Source organism: Musa acuminata, chromosome BXJ2-9, assembly GCF_036884655.1.
Source record: "Musa acuminata AAA Group cultivar baxijiao chromosome BXJ2-9, Cavendish_Baxijiao_AAA, whole genome shotgun sequence".
In the NCBI taxonomy this organism is placed as follows: Eukaryota; Viridiplantae; Streptophyta; class Magnoliopsida; order Zingiberales; family Musaceae; genus Musa; species Musa acuminata.
Window position 1 is genome coordinate 8,689,011 of NC_088346.1, and position 17,578 is coordinate 8,706,588.

The window sequence follows — 17,578 nt, forward strand, 5'->3', positions numbered from 1 at the left end:
TGCATCCATGGTATTTAGCTACCTACTTATTTCACTCATACAGAAGTAACGCTTTTTCTGGGATGCTTCAGTCAATCCAAGTCTACGTAGCAGTGTCCAAGACAGGATTGGGAGTTAGGGAGCTCCATCTCCTTTAGACAAACACCAAGTGATACTGAGAGGGAGGGTGGAGAGAGGAGGGAAGGGAAAAGACATGATTCCCATTGGTCACTTTATTAGAATGCAAGGAAAGGCCAGTCAGTACATATCCCACAATCACATACACCTAATCATGCAATCAATTCCACCTTCACCTGCTACTCCAATCTCCCAAAAAGACCGTGGCTGCTCATCTCCCATATCATCCTAAAAAGTAGAACTCGTATCTCCCCCACGGGATGGAGATACACGTTTCCTGTCAGTCCAGATTTTGAAGTGCTGTCTGACAAGAGAACATGAGGAGGGACGAAAACTGTTGCGTCGAAAGATACAAGAGCAAGCATCTTCCAGGGATTTTACTTAACAACCATGCGTCTGTATCACGAGCTAATCCATCCATGGCTTTTTGTTGCATGTCTGATGCTTTTGTTTCTTAATGAAAATGTACCACACTGCTGCAGTTATTCTTTATATATGCATCTTCATAACACTAGGTATTGCTGATCTCATTTCTAAAGATATTTCTTGCCCAACAATCACCCAAAATTTACAGGAATTATGCCTGTTAGCCATATCAGAAGGGAGAACAGAGAATTGGATACGATGTAATCCAAGGAGAAAAGAAGACCCATCACAACTGTTCCCATAACATTGTCGTTTTAGATCACGTATAATTCTGAAGAGAAAGAAATGGAGGATCCTCGTCTACGTACCAATTAGAGAAGACAAAGAAGAGGACGGTGTCACATGCACGAGAAGAAAAGGCAGCGAGAGCTCTTCTTCCTCAGCCTCTTCGATCTAACTACATCGTGCTTCTCTAGCTTCTACTCGGAAGAATGAATCCATGACTCCACCATGCCCTCATCACGCCTCGTCGACACGAAGCTCTCCGATGCATTGTTCCTGTTGAAGTCTGACGGGTCCGAAGTAGGGTAGTTCGGCTTGCAGCCTCTGTAGTCATCAACAGTGACCGGCCTCAACTCCGTTGTGTCATCGCCGCCGTCTGCTTCAATTGTGTTGACGAGCCCCGGCGGGAGCCCGCGGAGGTCGTTCATGCTGTGCCCCGCCGAGAAGCTTGACGCCATGGCGGGTAGACTGTACTTTGGCTGGAGCAGTGGGGCTTGGAGATGGGATTGCAAGTCGAGGATGGGGATCTGGGGGTTCACAATAGGTTGGCTTCGGCCTCCGCCATGGCCAAGGTCATGGGAAGGTAGTCGGTAGTTAGTGTTGTCGGTAGGAGTGATAGTGTTGCCGTTGGCATCGGCTGCAGTAGTGATCGTGTTGCTCAAAGTAGGAGGACGAGATGTTGCGGGATTAGTAATAGCGGTGGAGGGAGGGGATCGGACCTTCTGGGGTAAGGGACGTAGGAGGAAATGGGGAGGAGAAGGGGCGGCGGAGTGGAAGAGGTCGAAGCGGGAGCGGGCGAAGGGGGATGCGGAGGCAGCGGCGGCGAAGGGAGGAGAGGGGACTCCGGTGAATTCTTGGACCATGGCGCGGAAGTTGGAGGTGTCGGTGGTCAGCACGGTCGTCGGCGCCCGGCGCGAGGCCCTGGAGCGCTTCTTCGAGCTCCGCGGCGCTGTCGCCGCGGCGATGGACTGGTCGGGTGGTGGTCGCACCGACGACGATGACAGGCTGCCGGCAGCGATAGCGGTGTGAGTGGAGGGGCTGGGGATGAGGGAGCGAGGCCAAGGGGCAGCAGCGGCAGCGATGGTGGAGTCGAGGTAGGAGTAGTCGAAGAAGTGGTGGCCGTCGGAGGAGGAGATTGATGGTGTATGAGAAGGCGGGAAGGTGACGGCAGCGGTGGAGGAGGACGAGTGTAGGAAAGCGGAGAGGGTGTCGAAGCGGGAGTGGAAGTCGTCGCTGCCGCCGCTGGAGGGCCGTAGGCTGGTGCTGTGTGTTGAGTCCATAGTAAGAGTTTAGGAGAGTGAGAGTAAGAAATAGTGGTGGTGGAGGAGGAGGATGAGGACGAGATTTAGCCAAATTAAGAGGGGCTGAAATAGATGCAGATGAAACTGCTCATTCTTCTGGTGTAGTAGTAGGAGAACAAAACGCGCAGAAGCACAACAGCAGCAGTGAAAAAGGCAGTCACCCTTTATGAAAAGGGATCGATATAATCTTGGAGAGAGAGTGAGAGAGAGAGACGGATGCAACCAGGGTTTTTTAGGGGAGAGAGAGAGAGAGAGAGGAGAAATGAGATGGAGTAGAAAGAGGCGATAAAAGAGGGAGGGAAGAAGAAAGGAAAGGTAGAGGAGGTTCTTTGCAGCTTCCATGGTTTTGTTTGTTCTGCTACCAATACACATATCCCTCAAAGAAAAAAGAAAAAAAAAAAAGAGATTCTTGGACACGCCAGCACGTGATTGGCGAGCAAAGTGCGGGGCCCGAATCCCGCCATTGGAGGCGTGCCCCGCTATGCTCGGCCTGTTGCCGAGGGATACGTAGCCAAAAACAAGCTACGTGTAAGGCTGCCGCGGCGCCGACACCAAGTCTTCACCCGGTAGATTGACTCCACGTGTCACAGTGGGCTTCACCTGAAGGTTGTCATCCAAGAGATGCTCCTTGTGGCCCAAAAAATTCGTACGTGGACGTCGTGCCGGTGAGCGGTGGATGCCGAATACGGTATCATTTCTGGCCTGATAAGCTCTCGAATTCCTTTCTTTTAGAAGGTGCAGTAAGTTTTAATCTCTAAGAAGCTGACATTCTATTGTGCAGATGAGCACGAGCAAATCCGCATCCCAGTGTACCTGATCCATTAGGATGTCATAGGCCTATGACTCTCTCTCTCTCTCCCTCTCCCTCTCTGTCTCCTCTATGTGTATGTATTTGCTACTCTTTTCCTCAGGTTGGGAGAAGTTGCGAAGACAGTTAATCTCAAGCGATCCCAGTGACATGACATGAGGCACAGGCTCTGTCGTTCCACGTCTCCCAAGTCCACCAAAGCCCGTAAGCTGAAGGAATCAGAGTCTGTCTGCTGCTTCCTCCGGTGCTGATTCTTTTCCACAGGTCTTACACCATTCTATTCCGCATCTTACAGTGCTATCTCAGCGTTCACCTGTTCTCTTCTCCGAATGGTCTTTTGCACTGCAAGCTGAGGCTCTTCTGAAGCTACTACACAGACACGAGGAGACCAAGCCCGGCTCTGCTGCACCAAAGTAGGGCATCGATGAATCCATATAACTTTTTGGAGCTACTGCAGACGCGTACTTCCTCGTGGTGAGCACAGGTTGACAGGGCGGCAGGAAGAAAGAGGCACGGAGGGCCGCTCGGATCGACCCATGAGAAGAAAGAGGCCATGATCCCTCCGCGGTCTCCACAACGCTCTTATTCTCTGCAAGCGAGCCGCTTGCTGGTGCAAGCGCGGGAACCATGAGAAGCCGGTAGAGGACTGCGGCACCGCCCAAGTCGTCCGCCTTTCCTACAGCAAGACGCATCTAAGGCGAGGCGAGCCGACTGCAAAGCGAAGGTTACTACCACGACTGAATCCATGCAAGCTGAATCAAGAAGAGTACTTGTGATGTCATATCTAAAGATGGAAAGATGGGAGGCATCGGTCGAAGATCACGAGGTATTAATGATCCAGGAAGAGATGAGAAGGTGAGTAAAAAGAAAATGTAGGCAGCGGCGACGACGTCTGATGGGTAAACGGAGTTGGTTCCATCCTCCTGCGATAAGAGGAGCGATCACGAGTTTTAGTTGAAGTTTTAGAGGTTATTGTGTTTTAAGCTTTTTTTTACAAATTTTTTATTAGATTGATGTAATGCTCGAGTATCTCACACATGATTAGTATACGAGTAGAAATATAAATAATATGTATATATTACTCTAATTTCATGATATAATTTATGATGCTTATGTTTCATAAATATGATAAATGATATGTTAATATTTTTTATTTTTAAAATTAAAATATATATTTTTAAAAAAAGTATCATTCATATGAGATTAAGTTATGGTAATAATCAATCATATAATAATTAGAAGTGGCGATGAAATTTTAATCGATTTTAAGTGAATCTCTGAATCAGTTTAACCACGATTAACGTAAGAATGTCTAAGTTTTAAACCTTATCTATAAGCTATATTAAAAATGTTAAGATATGTGAGATTGAAGGATGAGTTTAGACAAGAAATGTCATCCTTGTCAAACCAAATTAGACTTAATTATGGTTATTGTAACCTTATAATTATATTAGTAAAAAAAATTTAAAATGGGGCATAATAAGATTGAACCATAAACCTCAAAGTAACCTTTTAAGCATATCTATGCATGATCCTCTTTATCAACATGATAACTCACACCCTTTCTCTTCTTCTTCAGCTATTCTCTTAGCTTTTCTCATGAAAGTTAAGAAACCCCAATTCTTCTCTTGCTATACCAAAGGTTTTAGTTTTAGAAATTATAGATTGATTTTTTCTATTGCTTTTAACTAACCTAGACTTTGAATTTTTCTTTAATTTTTGGATATATTTTATATGAATCTTTTATGATTCTAAGGCCTCTTGTATGACTTTAATATGAGATTAGTGCATAGAGTTATTTCTATCCCAATCTAAGATATTCAAAATCTCCTATTTTCTGAGAAAGGGTTCTGTTAGAGCTGAATTAACTCTCTTTGGGATATAATTAAGCTTTAGCTTTTTGTTAGATTTAAAAAGATTCTTTGAGAATTTTGTGAGATTTGAAACTGAGTGAATGTCACTTTTGTTCACTAAGTGAGGTTTATATGGTATGTCAATCTAGTTTCAATAAAACAAAATAAGTATTAGTAGTTGAATTAAGAGGAAAGTTTAACCTCCAAATGATTCAGTTTTAATCTGAATTTTGATGTGTATTTAGTTTTATGTGTCTTTTAGTCTTCTACAAAATTTCATCATAATTTAAAATCGTTTGGCCAAGCTTTTATCAATTTTTTTCTATGAATTATTGCTACAAATTATTATAAATCAATAATTCAAGAGGTAGAGTTCTTAATTAAGAGAGCGTATAACGTTATGCTCCTAATTTGATAGGTATATTGCTTCCTAGCATATTTGGGCTGGTTCTAGGTGTCTCGCAAACCAATCATGTGAGTGATAATACGTGTAATACTTTACGTAGTCTTTTTACTTATTATTATTATTGATATTTTTTGTTACATGTTATATATATATTATGATGTTCATTAATCTGTATAATGAGAATTGAATTGTGATGAGATCATAATAATGAAACTGAATCGCCTTTAAATACAGACCCTAAATGATCCCGATTATAGGTTACTCAAGCGGGACATCGAAATAACCGGACAAACTGGTGTGCTGTATACCCGTCAATATGATGGAGGCGATTGGTCTCATAGTCGCTTATGTAAGGACACCATGGATACAATGCAAGTGCTCTTGGAGAATGAGTTCACTAATTGATTCACTCATGAAATGTTGGATGGTTAACGATACTTCATTGTCAAACAACGATTTCATAGTCCTAATTATGTGTTTGGTTCTTATACTTTAGACATCAATGATGCCTTGTGTGAATACTCCACTCTTTAATATCATATTTATAGGTTTTGAGGTTCCAAATCTAGTATAGCCGACCATCGGGAGTGGTACCCAACCTTACGAGGGTATTTGAGTCCTAATAGAGGATCATTTGCTCTCGGTGTCATGAGAGGAATATCCTATGTGCTCTTGCCGAGACAAATCCTTAGCCAGAGTTATTCAGATTAAAAGAAAGAGTTCTTTAGAAGAATCCGATTAAAGCAAGACTCGATATATGGTATCTAGGATATTAGATGGATAAGTGACTATAAATATAAGGTAAAAGAGAACAGACAAGTCCAAATTGATTGGATTCCCCTTTATCGTCTAGGGATTATAGCGTAGTGGTCTAGTACGTCTGTAGTTGATGAGTTGAGTGAATTATTATAGAGATAATAATTCATTGAGTTAGAAGGTATCCTGATAGGTACGACTCATGACTTGCTCGATATTGAGCCTAAAGGGTCATACACATATAGTAGGTGTTACGACGAGCAAAGGTTTAAATATGAGATATCCGTTGAATCACATATCTTATTGGATATCTAATAAGTCCCAGAATTATTAGATCATGTGGATAAGATTCAATAAGAGCCAATGAGATATTATTGGGTAATGGTCCACTAATCTAAGAGGCTTAGATAATTGGATAGAGATTTAGTACCCAATAGGGCAAGATCCATTAGAGTTAAGTTGACAAGGATCTCTATAAATATGAGGGAACCAAAGAGACATAGGCTAGATCGTTTTTTGCTGTCACCTCATATTCTCCTCCCCCCTTCTCCTCGTTAGTCGACAGCTCCAGTTTGGAGCGTGTGTACAGTCAGAAGAATCGACCCCTTCTTGATCACATAGTGTGCTTAGAGAGGAAGATTGTGTAGCGATTTGAAAAGCATCTTTGTCGCATCTGTCGTGTGGTTCACCGCTAGAGAAGAGGACAATTGACCTCCTTCATCTACTCTTACAAATCTAAGATTTACAAGGATATACAATCTTCCTATGTAACAAATCTGCCTTGACACGCTTGGTTTTTTATTTTGTATTTTGTTTTGCACATCAATCTTCACACAAAATTTTATTTTTCTGTTCTTCGACTGCACATATGATGCTTTGTCTAAGTTTCTCAATAATTTGATCATTAAGGAATATTATTTGTCCTTGACATCTTTATTTTTTAGTTCAATTAGGTGAGTATAAATTTAATTCACTACAAAATAGTGATTGTATAAACTATCATATGCATATTATTATTTTGAAAAACATGTTTCGACGAATGTGATTAGTCATGAGCTAAATATGAATATATATATATATATATATATATATATATATATATATATATATATATATATATATATATATATTATAAGCATAAAAATATATAAATTATGATAAAAATATCTTATATGCATACATATATAATGACATGTATATGTTTTCTATGACATGCAATGTAAGATTGCATGAATATATTATGATATGTGGTATGAGAGTAAACGTATTATGACGGATGGTGTGAGAGTGTCTATATGTATTATAACGTACGATGTGAAAGTGTACGTATATATTATAACATCAAGTATGAGAGTATTATGATGTGGAAGTGCACGTATGTATTATAACATGTTGTATTATGACGTGTGGTATGGAAATGCATATATATATATATATATATATATATATATATATATATATATATTATGACATGTTGTTTGAAAGTACATATATGTATTATGACATACTATGAAAGTATACATATATATTATGATGTGCAATGTGAAAGTGCACATGTATTTTGACGTATAGTGTAAGAATATACATGTATATTATGATCACATGCGATGTAAAATTACATATATATGTTATAATATATAGAGCGGAGAAGTCTATGAATTTATTATTTTTCCTACGTGTGCATATAAACATTCTGAATTATATCAACGTCGATTTTTTTTTCTCTTTATTTTGGATATGCTACATTATAGAATTATCCTTACTAAAGATGTCGATGAATGAAAAAATATATATTATTATTTATATATATCATTCATTTTATAACTATTCAAAAGAAAGACTATATGCTATTAAACGTTATTAGGTAAATACGTTATTTTCATACTCTGAAGGATAGATTTGTAGAGCACACGAAGAAGGGAGAGAAGAACTTAGTCTCATGAACACCATGAAGCACCGGTAAAGCAGTTGAACGCCACCACCGTCGACATCCATCATCTCTTCCAGCTTCGACTCCTCACCGGCAGATTCATCCTTACCTCAACCCAACTCTCCTTTGCAATCTCCGACGACACCTTAGGGAAACCATGAGCATAGTTCGGCAGAACCACCCCCTCCTCTTCCGCCCTAATCATCTTCGCCGACGACTCTTCTCCATCACCACCGCCTCCTCCACTCGGTGACCACCTCGTTGCAGGTGCTGACCTACACCTCGTGAGCAGAAGAGCATTTGGAGGTGGCGCCATCGATTCCACTTCGCAACGTCCGTTGCTCTCCTCTTCTACGGCCTCCTGTAGTTGGCGATTGTCTTTCCTCTCCTCTTCATCTTCGTCTTCCTCTTCACTGGTGCAGTCCGCTGGGGCACGGAACGAACCGAAGCACCTGGCGCCAAAGCGGAGGCCTCGGAGGGCGCCAAGGAAGTGCATGGCGTCCTTCTTGAGGCCGAACATCTCGAGCCAGTTCCTGTCACAGCCGCCGCCGCTGCGTCTGGGCGTTGGTCTCGCCTTGGCCCTTACCTTGATCTGGCCGGCGCAGGTGACCTTGGGCGAGGCCGGCTCGTCGAGCTCCGCCGAGTTCAAGTGCTTGGCCTTGGCCTTAAAGAGGGGGCTCGCCCGGCCACGGCCGGTGTGCCTCGTCGGAGGGCGCCTGCCGGATTCCGTGTGCCGGGATGGACCACTTATAGTCTTTGGCATCAGCGGCAGATGAGCTCTTGATGGAAAGCAGACCAAAAGGTCTGTTGAGACTCCTCTTCCTCCTCCCAGGCTTCCTTTCATGGCCTCTCTCTCTCTCTCTCTCTCTCTCTCTCGCGTTTATGCCCTTTGATTTGCTGCTCTGTTTCTGAGGAAGGCAAAGTGTGGATTAAAAGGGAGGGCTAAACCAGCTTTACTTTCTTGCTTTGGCCGCCAGTATTGTCGTCTATCTTCATGTTTTCTTTCTTTATTTCCTTCAGCTTTTGGGTGGTGATCATCGAGAGGGTTACTGTTCAGGAACTCGCCATTTGGATGTTAGATAATAATAAGTAGGTACATTACATCATTCAATCAAAAGAACTAACTTTATAGTTAAGAATTGAGATGGAGACTTGAGATTACTATAAAAATCTAACTATTTGGAGAAGTGATCTTAGTGCACTGATTTAAGCCATTAGTTAAATGCAATCTTATGCTTCAAGCAATACACTCTTCTCATGGTGTAATGATTAAGGGAAACAATATATCAAATCCATATCTAACTGCAGCAATCATTTATTTGTAAGGTTCTTCACCCTCCCATCATTCCAAGTTCCAAACAGCGATGTCAATCAGGCGGGATGGGGAGCCAGAAATGCTTCCTCGTCGTCTTCGTTATGGTCTCATTCTGTATTTTGATAAGACAGGGACGAAGATAGAAAATCCCCATCGGCGGCGAAGACCATATCATTTTAATTAATTCATTCAATTAAAAAAAAACCATCCTAATATCACCTACGATCGGAGATTAGGTGTCTGCAACATGTTACTGTTGAGAGATATTTCATTTGATTCAATTGAATCAAATAATTTCTAATTAAATCATGATCAATTCGATCGAGGTTGATCCAATCTAATTTGAATAACGTAAGCATGACCTACTTAGTGTCTGGGCCTAACATCTCAACTCACGTATTAATGGATCGGGTATAAGAATAACTACGGACTAGAGAGTGCTCTACCTATCCTCGCTCCACATTTGTACGCTAATATAAAATACCTTTCATCTCCATTTATTTTTCCTATCATCATCCCATTAGGAACATTTTATGAACATAATTGACATTCTAGAAAATAAAAAATAGTACTTTTTCTTATAATAATATAGTGGTTAAGGAGCTCAACTCTCGTCGAATGACAAACCAAACCAGAACGAATGCAGATTCCTTGCAAATTGATTCAGCCAAACACCACACTTTAGCTCTTTTGTTATCATAGTTTAAGAAAGGAAGCCTAACTCAAAAGAGGTCACCATCATTCTCCTATTGAGAAGCAAGTAGTTCATCTCATTGGGTTCAGTGCGTTACCACCCGATCTGATGAAGCAATTAATCCATTAATTTATTGAACCTAAATCATTATCCCAAATTGCTTAGATCCAAATTGAAGCTACTAATTTCATCAAATATAATATAACTCAAAACCAACCTCCAACATTGTGCACATATGATCGTCCTATCTAGCAATGATTTCTCCGTTTTCTATTTGAGTTCCTCACATTATCTAATCATATGTACACCATAATTAACCGATTAATTTATTGAGCCCGAACAAGGATCCTAAAACATTTAAACTAAAATTATCAATAATAATTATATCAAGCGAATAAATCTTTATCTACCAATTATTAAGGTTAATACACAATATATCCAAGGAAGAATAGGGAGAATCCTCCTCCCAAAGACTAGTAGTAGTGAAAGCTTAGAGGAACACTAGTACTCTCATAAATAGTATGGTTAAGCATCTACTTGTGTTGGTGGGGAAGGTCAAGGAGCAGTTAGGAATTAATGAAGAGAGTGACAGAATAGAATAAGCCATACCTACTTGGTGTAGAACCTGATAGCATCATGAGTGGGAGGCCCAACTCTTTAACTTTAGCTTATAGAGATGCTCTTGCGCATGATGTTAGTCTGTGAGAAAAGATATTATCATATGAAGCACACTGTTAACTATTTTGAAATGTAAAGAAGAGATCTGACATTTTGGTGCAAGCATCATAGCATATATTAGTTACAAGACACACAATGAACCTAAAAAGATGAATATGACTTGATTCCAAGGTTAGATTGATGTGAAGTCCAAAGCAGAACTAAGCCGATCATTAGGAAGAACACCAGGTTCTCTGGGTGTGTGTGTATGAGACAAGCACACAGGGCTAACGTGACAAATGGATGCTGGCTGAAGTAGGGAAATGGTGATTCCAAGTTCCAAGATGTGTCATTAAGCTTCGACGAGAATGAGAGGTGTGACGAAGCCCTCCAACTAAGCGGGTGGCGGCAACGGGCTGAAGCCCGCAAGGAGGCACGGCTGCTTCGGCGGTGTGCTCCTTAGAGCCGGTCCACGGGTTCGGGTGGGTTTACTGCTGTGTGTCACGGCATCATTTCCAGAGCACTTGGCCGTTGATTGCGTCTGTTCTCGAGCTTGTGCGTCGAAGAAGTGTAAGCCGGCGGGCATGCAGCGCTGCCACCGCAGCACACACGTGCACGGGCGCCAGCCACGTACTCGCTTTCCACGCACCGCTCCGCCGCAAGGCGCTCTCAGCAGCAGCGACCAGCTCGCGCACCGTCCCCGAAGCCCCCGTCGTCTCCCTATCCTCTCCACAGGCCATGTGGAGCCCCCGCACCCCGATGAGTCCCGCCTTCGCCCCCATTCTTTTACCACGACTCTCTATCTCTCTCCGCGTGTGCGTCTGTGTTCTATTTAAACCCCTATAACTGCACTCACGCCCATCTCGCCCATCTGTCTTTTAGTTTCCACACGTCGGTTTCACAGAAATACCTGCATGCGATGGCTTCACACGAAGCCATGACGAAGGTAATGGTGGGGAGGACGACGGAGTACCGAAAGGGCACCGACACCGAGCTGCTCGCCCTCCACAGCAGCTCCGCCGAGCTGCTGCTCCTTTGTGGGGAGCGGTTCGACGCCGTGCAGGCCTTCCGCACAGGGCGGCTCTCCTTGCACATGATCAGAGCGAAGGGGAACCCCGTTTGCATGGTGAGTTGCATGGTGGGGGATCACCAGTGGATGCTGGCCAAGGACTCGCTCGTCCTCCGTGTTGACCCTCGCAGGTATGTCTTCGCCATGCCCGGCTTCTGCTACGGACTTGCATTGCTGGGCTCTGGTTCGGACACTGAGTGCCGGACGCTGGAAGAGATCCTTGCGAGGTTTTGTGCTTACCGAGACATTGCGGCCGAGGAAGGTAATTAACCCACAAGGGATTTGCTGTCTCCATGAATTCCGCGTTGACCATTCCTCCTTTTCTCTCAGGAGATGATATATGGGCTCATGCCTATGACGAGATGACGAAGCTCACCACCAACGCCATCGCCATCGACACCACCACCGGCGGGGCCAGACGGCCATCAACTGCCACAGGCATCGCCTCTTCCGAATCAGAGAAATGGAAGAAGATCCAGCGGGCAGTGAGGACGTCGGCCATGGTCAAGCTGCTCTCCCGGTCCCTCCTCACCGGTGCGCTCGACCCCAGAAAGCACCTCGACCTGACCGCCGGCAATAACCTCCCGAGCATGCGGGTTATAGGAGACCTTGCGGACGTGATCGAGACAGGGCGGCGACCACCCGCGGTGGACGGGCGGAACTCCTTTTGGTATGTGAATGGTGAGGGGATAAGGCTGCTGCTCGCGATCCTCTCGGCGTGCGGAGCCGCCGAGCGGAGGAAGCGACCACGCCTGGAGACTCTCAGAGAGGAGTCCGAGTGGGCGAGCGAAGGCAATGCAGGTGATGAGGGAGGTGGAGTCAGCAGCAGTGGTTCAAGGTGCCTTAGTAAAGAGGTGAGGTTAGAGAGAGAGAAGGACGACCAATGAAACAATGTCCAAAGTCATATGTTCTCCTATCTTAACATAATTTTAGCAGCTCGATGTTCTCTTCTTCCTCCTAAAGTAAGAAAGCAAGGATGATAAGTGATTGACGAGGGGGAGAAGGCGGGAGGACGCTCCAATGGTGAGGCTCAATGTTGCGTCTTCCCCGCCCACAGGAAACGGAGGATAACTAGTGCTCCTCTGTTAATCCTTTTGTAAAAGTGGAGAACTAAAGTAATAATTTAAATGAATGGGACTTCAACGTCAGAGAGGGAGAGAGATGAAGATTAGATTGCATAAAAGAGGCACTGGAGATATTATAGGCAGTAAATGCGATATAACAGCAGGTTTACTTACTGGTGGGAGTCGTTGCCAATGATGCATCTCAAGTCGTGCTGCTTCCTGGGAGGGTGCTACACTCATGAAGTAGAGGCTTTCTGTAGAACTTATGCATTTGAAGGTTCTGCATATAGAAATCAAATTTAGCCAACATAAAATTCTTGTAGAATTAATTATATTGCTAATGACGAGAATTTATAGCTAGACACAGTAAACTAAGCAATCGAATTCTAGCAGAATGAAGCTTAAGATGCTTTGCAAAATGATAAAAAAAAGGTTTAGGCAAGACATTCCACACCATGCTAAAAAAAAGGGGAGAGAGAGACAGAGACCAGCTCAGCAGAATAATAGCATATTTAACTCATGTAGAGGGCCAGCAAAACAATAAAATGTTTCAGATACATTAAGTCAGGTCCCAAATTAACTAAATCATGTAGGGAAATGAGAGAGAGAGAAGCTCAGAAGAAAAATAGAGGACCTGAACAACACAAACATGAGGTCAGGTGGCAACTCAGAATACTCGAATCATGTAGGGAAGAGAGAGAGACCAGCTCAACAAAATTCTACTACATCCAATTCATGTAGGAGGCCAGAAAAACAATAGAGAACTTCACATCAATATAATCATTCATGTAGGAAACCAGCTAGCAAAATACTAGTACAGGCCACATGCAGGAGGCCAGCAAAAGAGTAGAGAACTTCACATACATGAGGCAGGCCCCAAATCTACATCCTCGGAACCATTGCAACAAACACTTCATAGAACTGTCAAGATTGTGACAAAACATGAACATTTATTTATGTTTAACTGCACAGAATCTATCAACTAAATCAGAACTATCCGGTGACGAGAATCGGCACCAAGTACATGGGATATCAAATTGTAACAGAGATGAGCCTTGCACTTAACCAGTTGCTGCAGGTAAATAGAAGCTCACCATAATTTAACTCATGTTCGTACAGTATTAACATTATATTAAAGTGCATGAAGTCAAGGATACTAGATAACCAGGATCAGATAAAAGGTGATAAATACGATACTAAGAACGTAAAAGAACATGATGATTTGCACATCTCAGCCTGTAGTATTGCTGTAGAAGTTAAATACTAACTCTTGCAAAGTCAGATTTGTCACACTCTTTCTTTCAGAAAGAATTAAGTGGCATTGGCCATGTACTGCCATTTGCCAATCAGACAACCAACAGATGAAGGGTGCCAAAATGGGGGAATGATGATATGCCAAGGATACTCCCACATGTAGGTTAAGCAGAGCCTACGCCAAAATTGGTACGTATACACGAGGATATTCTTCATGGATGCAACGAGATAACATTGATGCTCATCAAATCTGCAGCAACCTAAGGTCATAAACTAATTGCATATGTCAAGTTTCGTCATGGTAGCAAACTCGTGGATTTAAACATAATTTAAATGAGTTGATGAATATATACATGATAATACATCATCCAACTATCATCTATCTCACCAACATTCTCAAATATCTAGAAGTTAAATAGCACACCTAACTTTTGGCTTTAGCCATACCAGATAGACATGGATCTAGATTTTGTACTGTAGCTCGATGCCACAAAAAATGAACCATGCAGCAGACTCTGAACATTGCTGTTGAATAATCTAGCTGCATACAGTAGCACTTGTCATTTTGGCAAGATGGTTAAATCTACTGAAACTAAAAGCAAATGAACTCTATAACTAGCAGTGCTTCATCAAGCTAAAAAGATGTTTCCTTAAATAACAAATCAGAATTGATATAATCTCAGATTAAAAAAAACATATGTACCTCAACTGAAATCATTTTCTTGTGCCAAATGAATAGCATGGTCATCAATCTTTGCTGATACAAATGATTTTTTTTAGCATTGCAAGGTGAATTTCCAGAAAACCATTCTAATGAGTACATTCTTTTAGTTCACTGTCACGAGGCAGACGTCCATCCTTTGCCATGTTAGTCAGAACATTCAATACAACATCTACGTTCTTGTGGTTCACTTAATTCAGTTCCTCATCCTTATCAAATTGAGAGATACCCTTAATAATGGTAATTGCACTGAGGAGAAAGCCATCTTGTACCATCTATGCACACAAGTTTCCTGCCCTACAGTGTCCATGGATGATAACATTATATGCAGTAGCATCAGGCATCCACCTCCTCTTCGCTGTTGAATCAAATGCCTTATAAGCTTCATTTATCAATCCTTTTAAAGAATGAACACACTTTTGAACTCCGCTTTGCCACATCAATCCCTCAGTATGCCATATGTGATACTATCTGGAAAAAACTCATCATAGAACATCCTAACAGGAATCGTTTTACTTCCTTTGTCTGACTCACTCTATGAAAGCCTTCTTCATTCCCCTCATTCCATTAGCCATCAATCAGTGTGTGTGTGGTGTATGTAAATTCATCAAGATGTAGATCAAAATCAACATTTTCTGGGAATGCTTACAAGTGCTGTCCAGTCTCTTACTTCACAAGTACTTCCAATAAGTTGTCAAGCATCTCCAGATTCAACTGGAATGCCAGATCATTGTCTCCACTCCTACCGTGCCATTCATTTAGTTCGTACCACATCGTCTCGAACAATCCTCGATGAACATCCATCCTCCCCGGCAAACAATACCCATTAATTAGAGGATTGTAGCTCGCAAAAGGAAGCCAAATTCCACTCTTCTCCTTTGTCTGCTTCATGATCAGGAATGCAACATTCAAGTACCATCTCGTGTGAAAGTGACCTCCTTAGTTCGGCTGACAATCTTAGTTGCTCTCCTCAGCTTCCCTGCTTTACACATTGCATTGACCAACGAAGTATATGTAACAACACAGGGTTCCACGCCCTTACAAGACTAGATCTTGATGCACGTGGCCATCCCTGCAGTACCCATTCACAAGCGTCGTGCGAGTATGGCATCAGGGGCCAACACTTCCACCATCTCATCGGAAAACTTTCTTGAATCCGTCATCGTCCTCAGCAGCGGGCGACCGACTTGCAGGGACCATCAGTCAGAGTGTTGTCTGTGAACGACAACTTTGGGCGACCACCCGGCGAGCGTCATCTCAGATGGGAAAGCCGACGCCCGATCCAATTCAACTCATGAGTATAATTCTCTGATAAGTATGTTGGATGTGTAGACACTGGACGAAATCCCGAAACCAGCCATTCATCGACCAAGTCTTCGATTGGCGTCGAGGGCGAAGTTGTAGGAGAGAAAGGCTGGGGAAAATCCGGCATCGCTGGTGATGGAGACAGCGGAGAGAGAGAGGGTGGTGAGGGAGAGGGAGAAGTATTACTTGACGAGAAAGGAGACGTCCATCTCGGCGACGAGGCGGCGCCGGCTTCGAGAGGGCTCCGCGTGGGGGCGAATCGCCGCCCTAGCAACGAAGGCGGGCCTTTTGCTTTGGATCGATCCGAGAGCCCGATCGAAGCCCAAATAGAAATTCTACCCAATTCTGACTCGACTCGAGCTCTGTTCGGACCCATCAGAATGAGCCAATTAGCTTATCGATGTCAATTCCGATCCCAGTGTGCACAGAATTAGCCATCACACACACACACACACATCCAATATGATGGGGCCAAATATGAGCTCAAAGCAGTGATGAGAAAAGGATGCATGTCACCGTCCCAACCCATGGTGTGCATGAAAAGGCATCATCACTGCAGTGGGATCCAACTCCTCACCAACCATGGATTCCTCCCCACCACCTTGTTGGTGCCTCCCTTTCATCCCACCAACATCAAAAACAAGAAACCTTGGATGTTGCTGAGATTCCACTCCCTCTATTGAGGTGGGACTGACAGAGATCCAAGGTGGCCAATGGTGGAGTTCTGATAGATACCAGGTGGTGGTGTTTGATATTTTAGTCTTCCTAGCTAGGAAGAACAGTTCCTGGAGATCCAAAGTCATGTGCTCATTAGGTTTGCCTGCTCCTGTGCCTCTTGTTTCAACAACACTGGTTTTGCTCCAAAGCTTTTGCTCTAAGAACATACAGCCAAAACAGCACCCAGTAATGGCTGCACCCAATATTTTTATCTTCCCTTGTTCTTCTGCATGGAGTTGGAGATCTCAAGGACAGTCTCAATTATATGACCCCTAGTCTTGTCTTACTTGTTATCTGAACTGAGGATGAGAAGACAACCAATCAGCATATGTGATATTAATGATGATACCCGATTATCCAAGATGACTTTTCTCGATCAGTAGGATCGATCACAGATTTGTCTTTCCTTCAACCAGGACCTCAGATGTCAGAAGGCAAGCGATTAAGAGATAGATACTACAGCCCCTCCATACCAAGGATTAGGAAGGTGGGCATGGGAAGAGTTTGCGACAGCTCTCACGTAGAATAGCTCAGCTATTCCTCAAGCTAAAGGATGTGATCTCACCAGCATATTTCAATCTGTTCACAACTCCCCTTGTACTTTGCCTCTGATAGGGAGGATGATGAGATCAAGTATCTGTGAGTGGCTTTTGGGTAGGATGCAGTGGTTTCAGAGTTCATTAGTTGGTGGATGCTGTCAGAAGTAAGACTGTCAGCTGATGTTAGTAAGTGTGAGACTGTGAGTGGAGGAACCAATGATTTATTTTCTGCTAAAGCCTCGATTAAGTGAAAACAACACAGTCACGAGGGTCTCTGCAAATTCATGTGGAGGAAGGAAACATGTCAGTGATCGATGGAAAGGCTCATCACAATGATTGGGACACTGAGTGCATTTCAGGTAGCTGCTAGTTTTCTTTCACCAGAGAGGTGCCAGAAGAATAGGGACTGAAAGACCCAGTGAGA

General features: G+C 43.2%; 3 protein-coding genes across 5 annotated transcripts; 1 reads left to right on the top strand and 2 right to left on the bottom strand.

Annotated features, from left to right (window-relative positions):
• Window positions 1-962: 962 nt before the first annotated feature.
• On the bottom strand, window positions 963-2,045 carry LOC135624030 (actin-binding protein wsp1-like). The gene has a single exon (XM_065127504.1). The coding sequence runs from the start codon at window positions 2,043-2,045 to the stop codon at window positions 963-965; it is 1,083 nt and encodes a 360-aa protein (XP_064983576.1).
• Window positions 2,046-7,734: 5,689 nt separating this feature from the next.
• On the bottom strand, window positions 7,735-16,182 carry LOC135622990 (uncharacterized). 3 transcript variants are annotated; one of them, XM_065125424.1, is made up of 5 exons: window positions 14,576-16,182; window positions 14,320-14,413; window positions 12,793-12,898; window positions 10,438-10,527; window positions 7,735-8,868 (listed from the first exon to the last, which is right to left on the bottom strand). In XM_065125424.1, the coding sequence occupies exon 5, from the start codon at window positions 8,661-8,663 to the stop codon at window positions 7,884-7,886; it is 780 nt and encodes a 259-aa protein (XP_064981496.1). In that variant the 5' UTR covers window positions 8,664-8,868; window positions 10,438-10,527; window positions 12,793-12,898; window positions 14,320-14,413; window positions 14,576-16,182; the 3' UTR covers window positions 7,735-7,883. The 3 variants fall into 3 exon arrangements, with proteins under 3 accessions (XP_064981496.1, XP_064981495.1, XP_064981497.1); XM_065125423.1 differs by having other exon boundaries at window positions 7,735-10,527; XM_065125425.1 differs by lacking the exon at window positions 14,320-14,413 and having other exon boundaries at window positions 7,735-10,527.
• LOC135624031 (uncharacterized) lies at window positions 11,221-12,783 on the top strand. Its single transcript, XM_065127505.1, has 2 exons — window positions 11,221-11,806; window positions 11,839-12,783. Exons 1-2 carry the CDS (start codon window positions 11,405-11,407, stop codon window positions 12,439-12,441), a joined length of 1,005 nt encoding a protein of 334 aa, XP_064983577.1. The 5' UTR covers window positions 11,221-11,404; the 3' UTR covers window positions 12,442-12,783.
• Window positions 16,183-17,578: the final 1,396 nt, after the last annotated feature.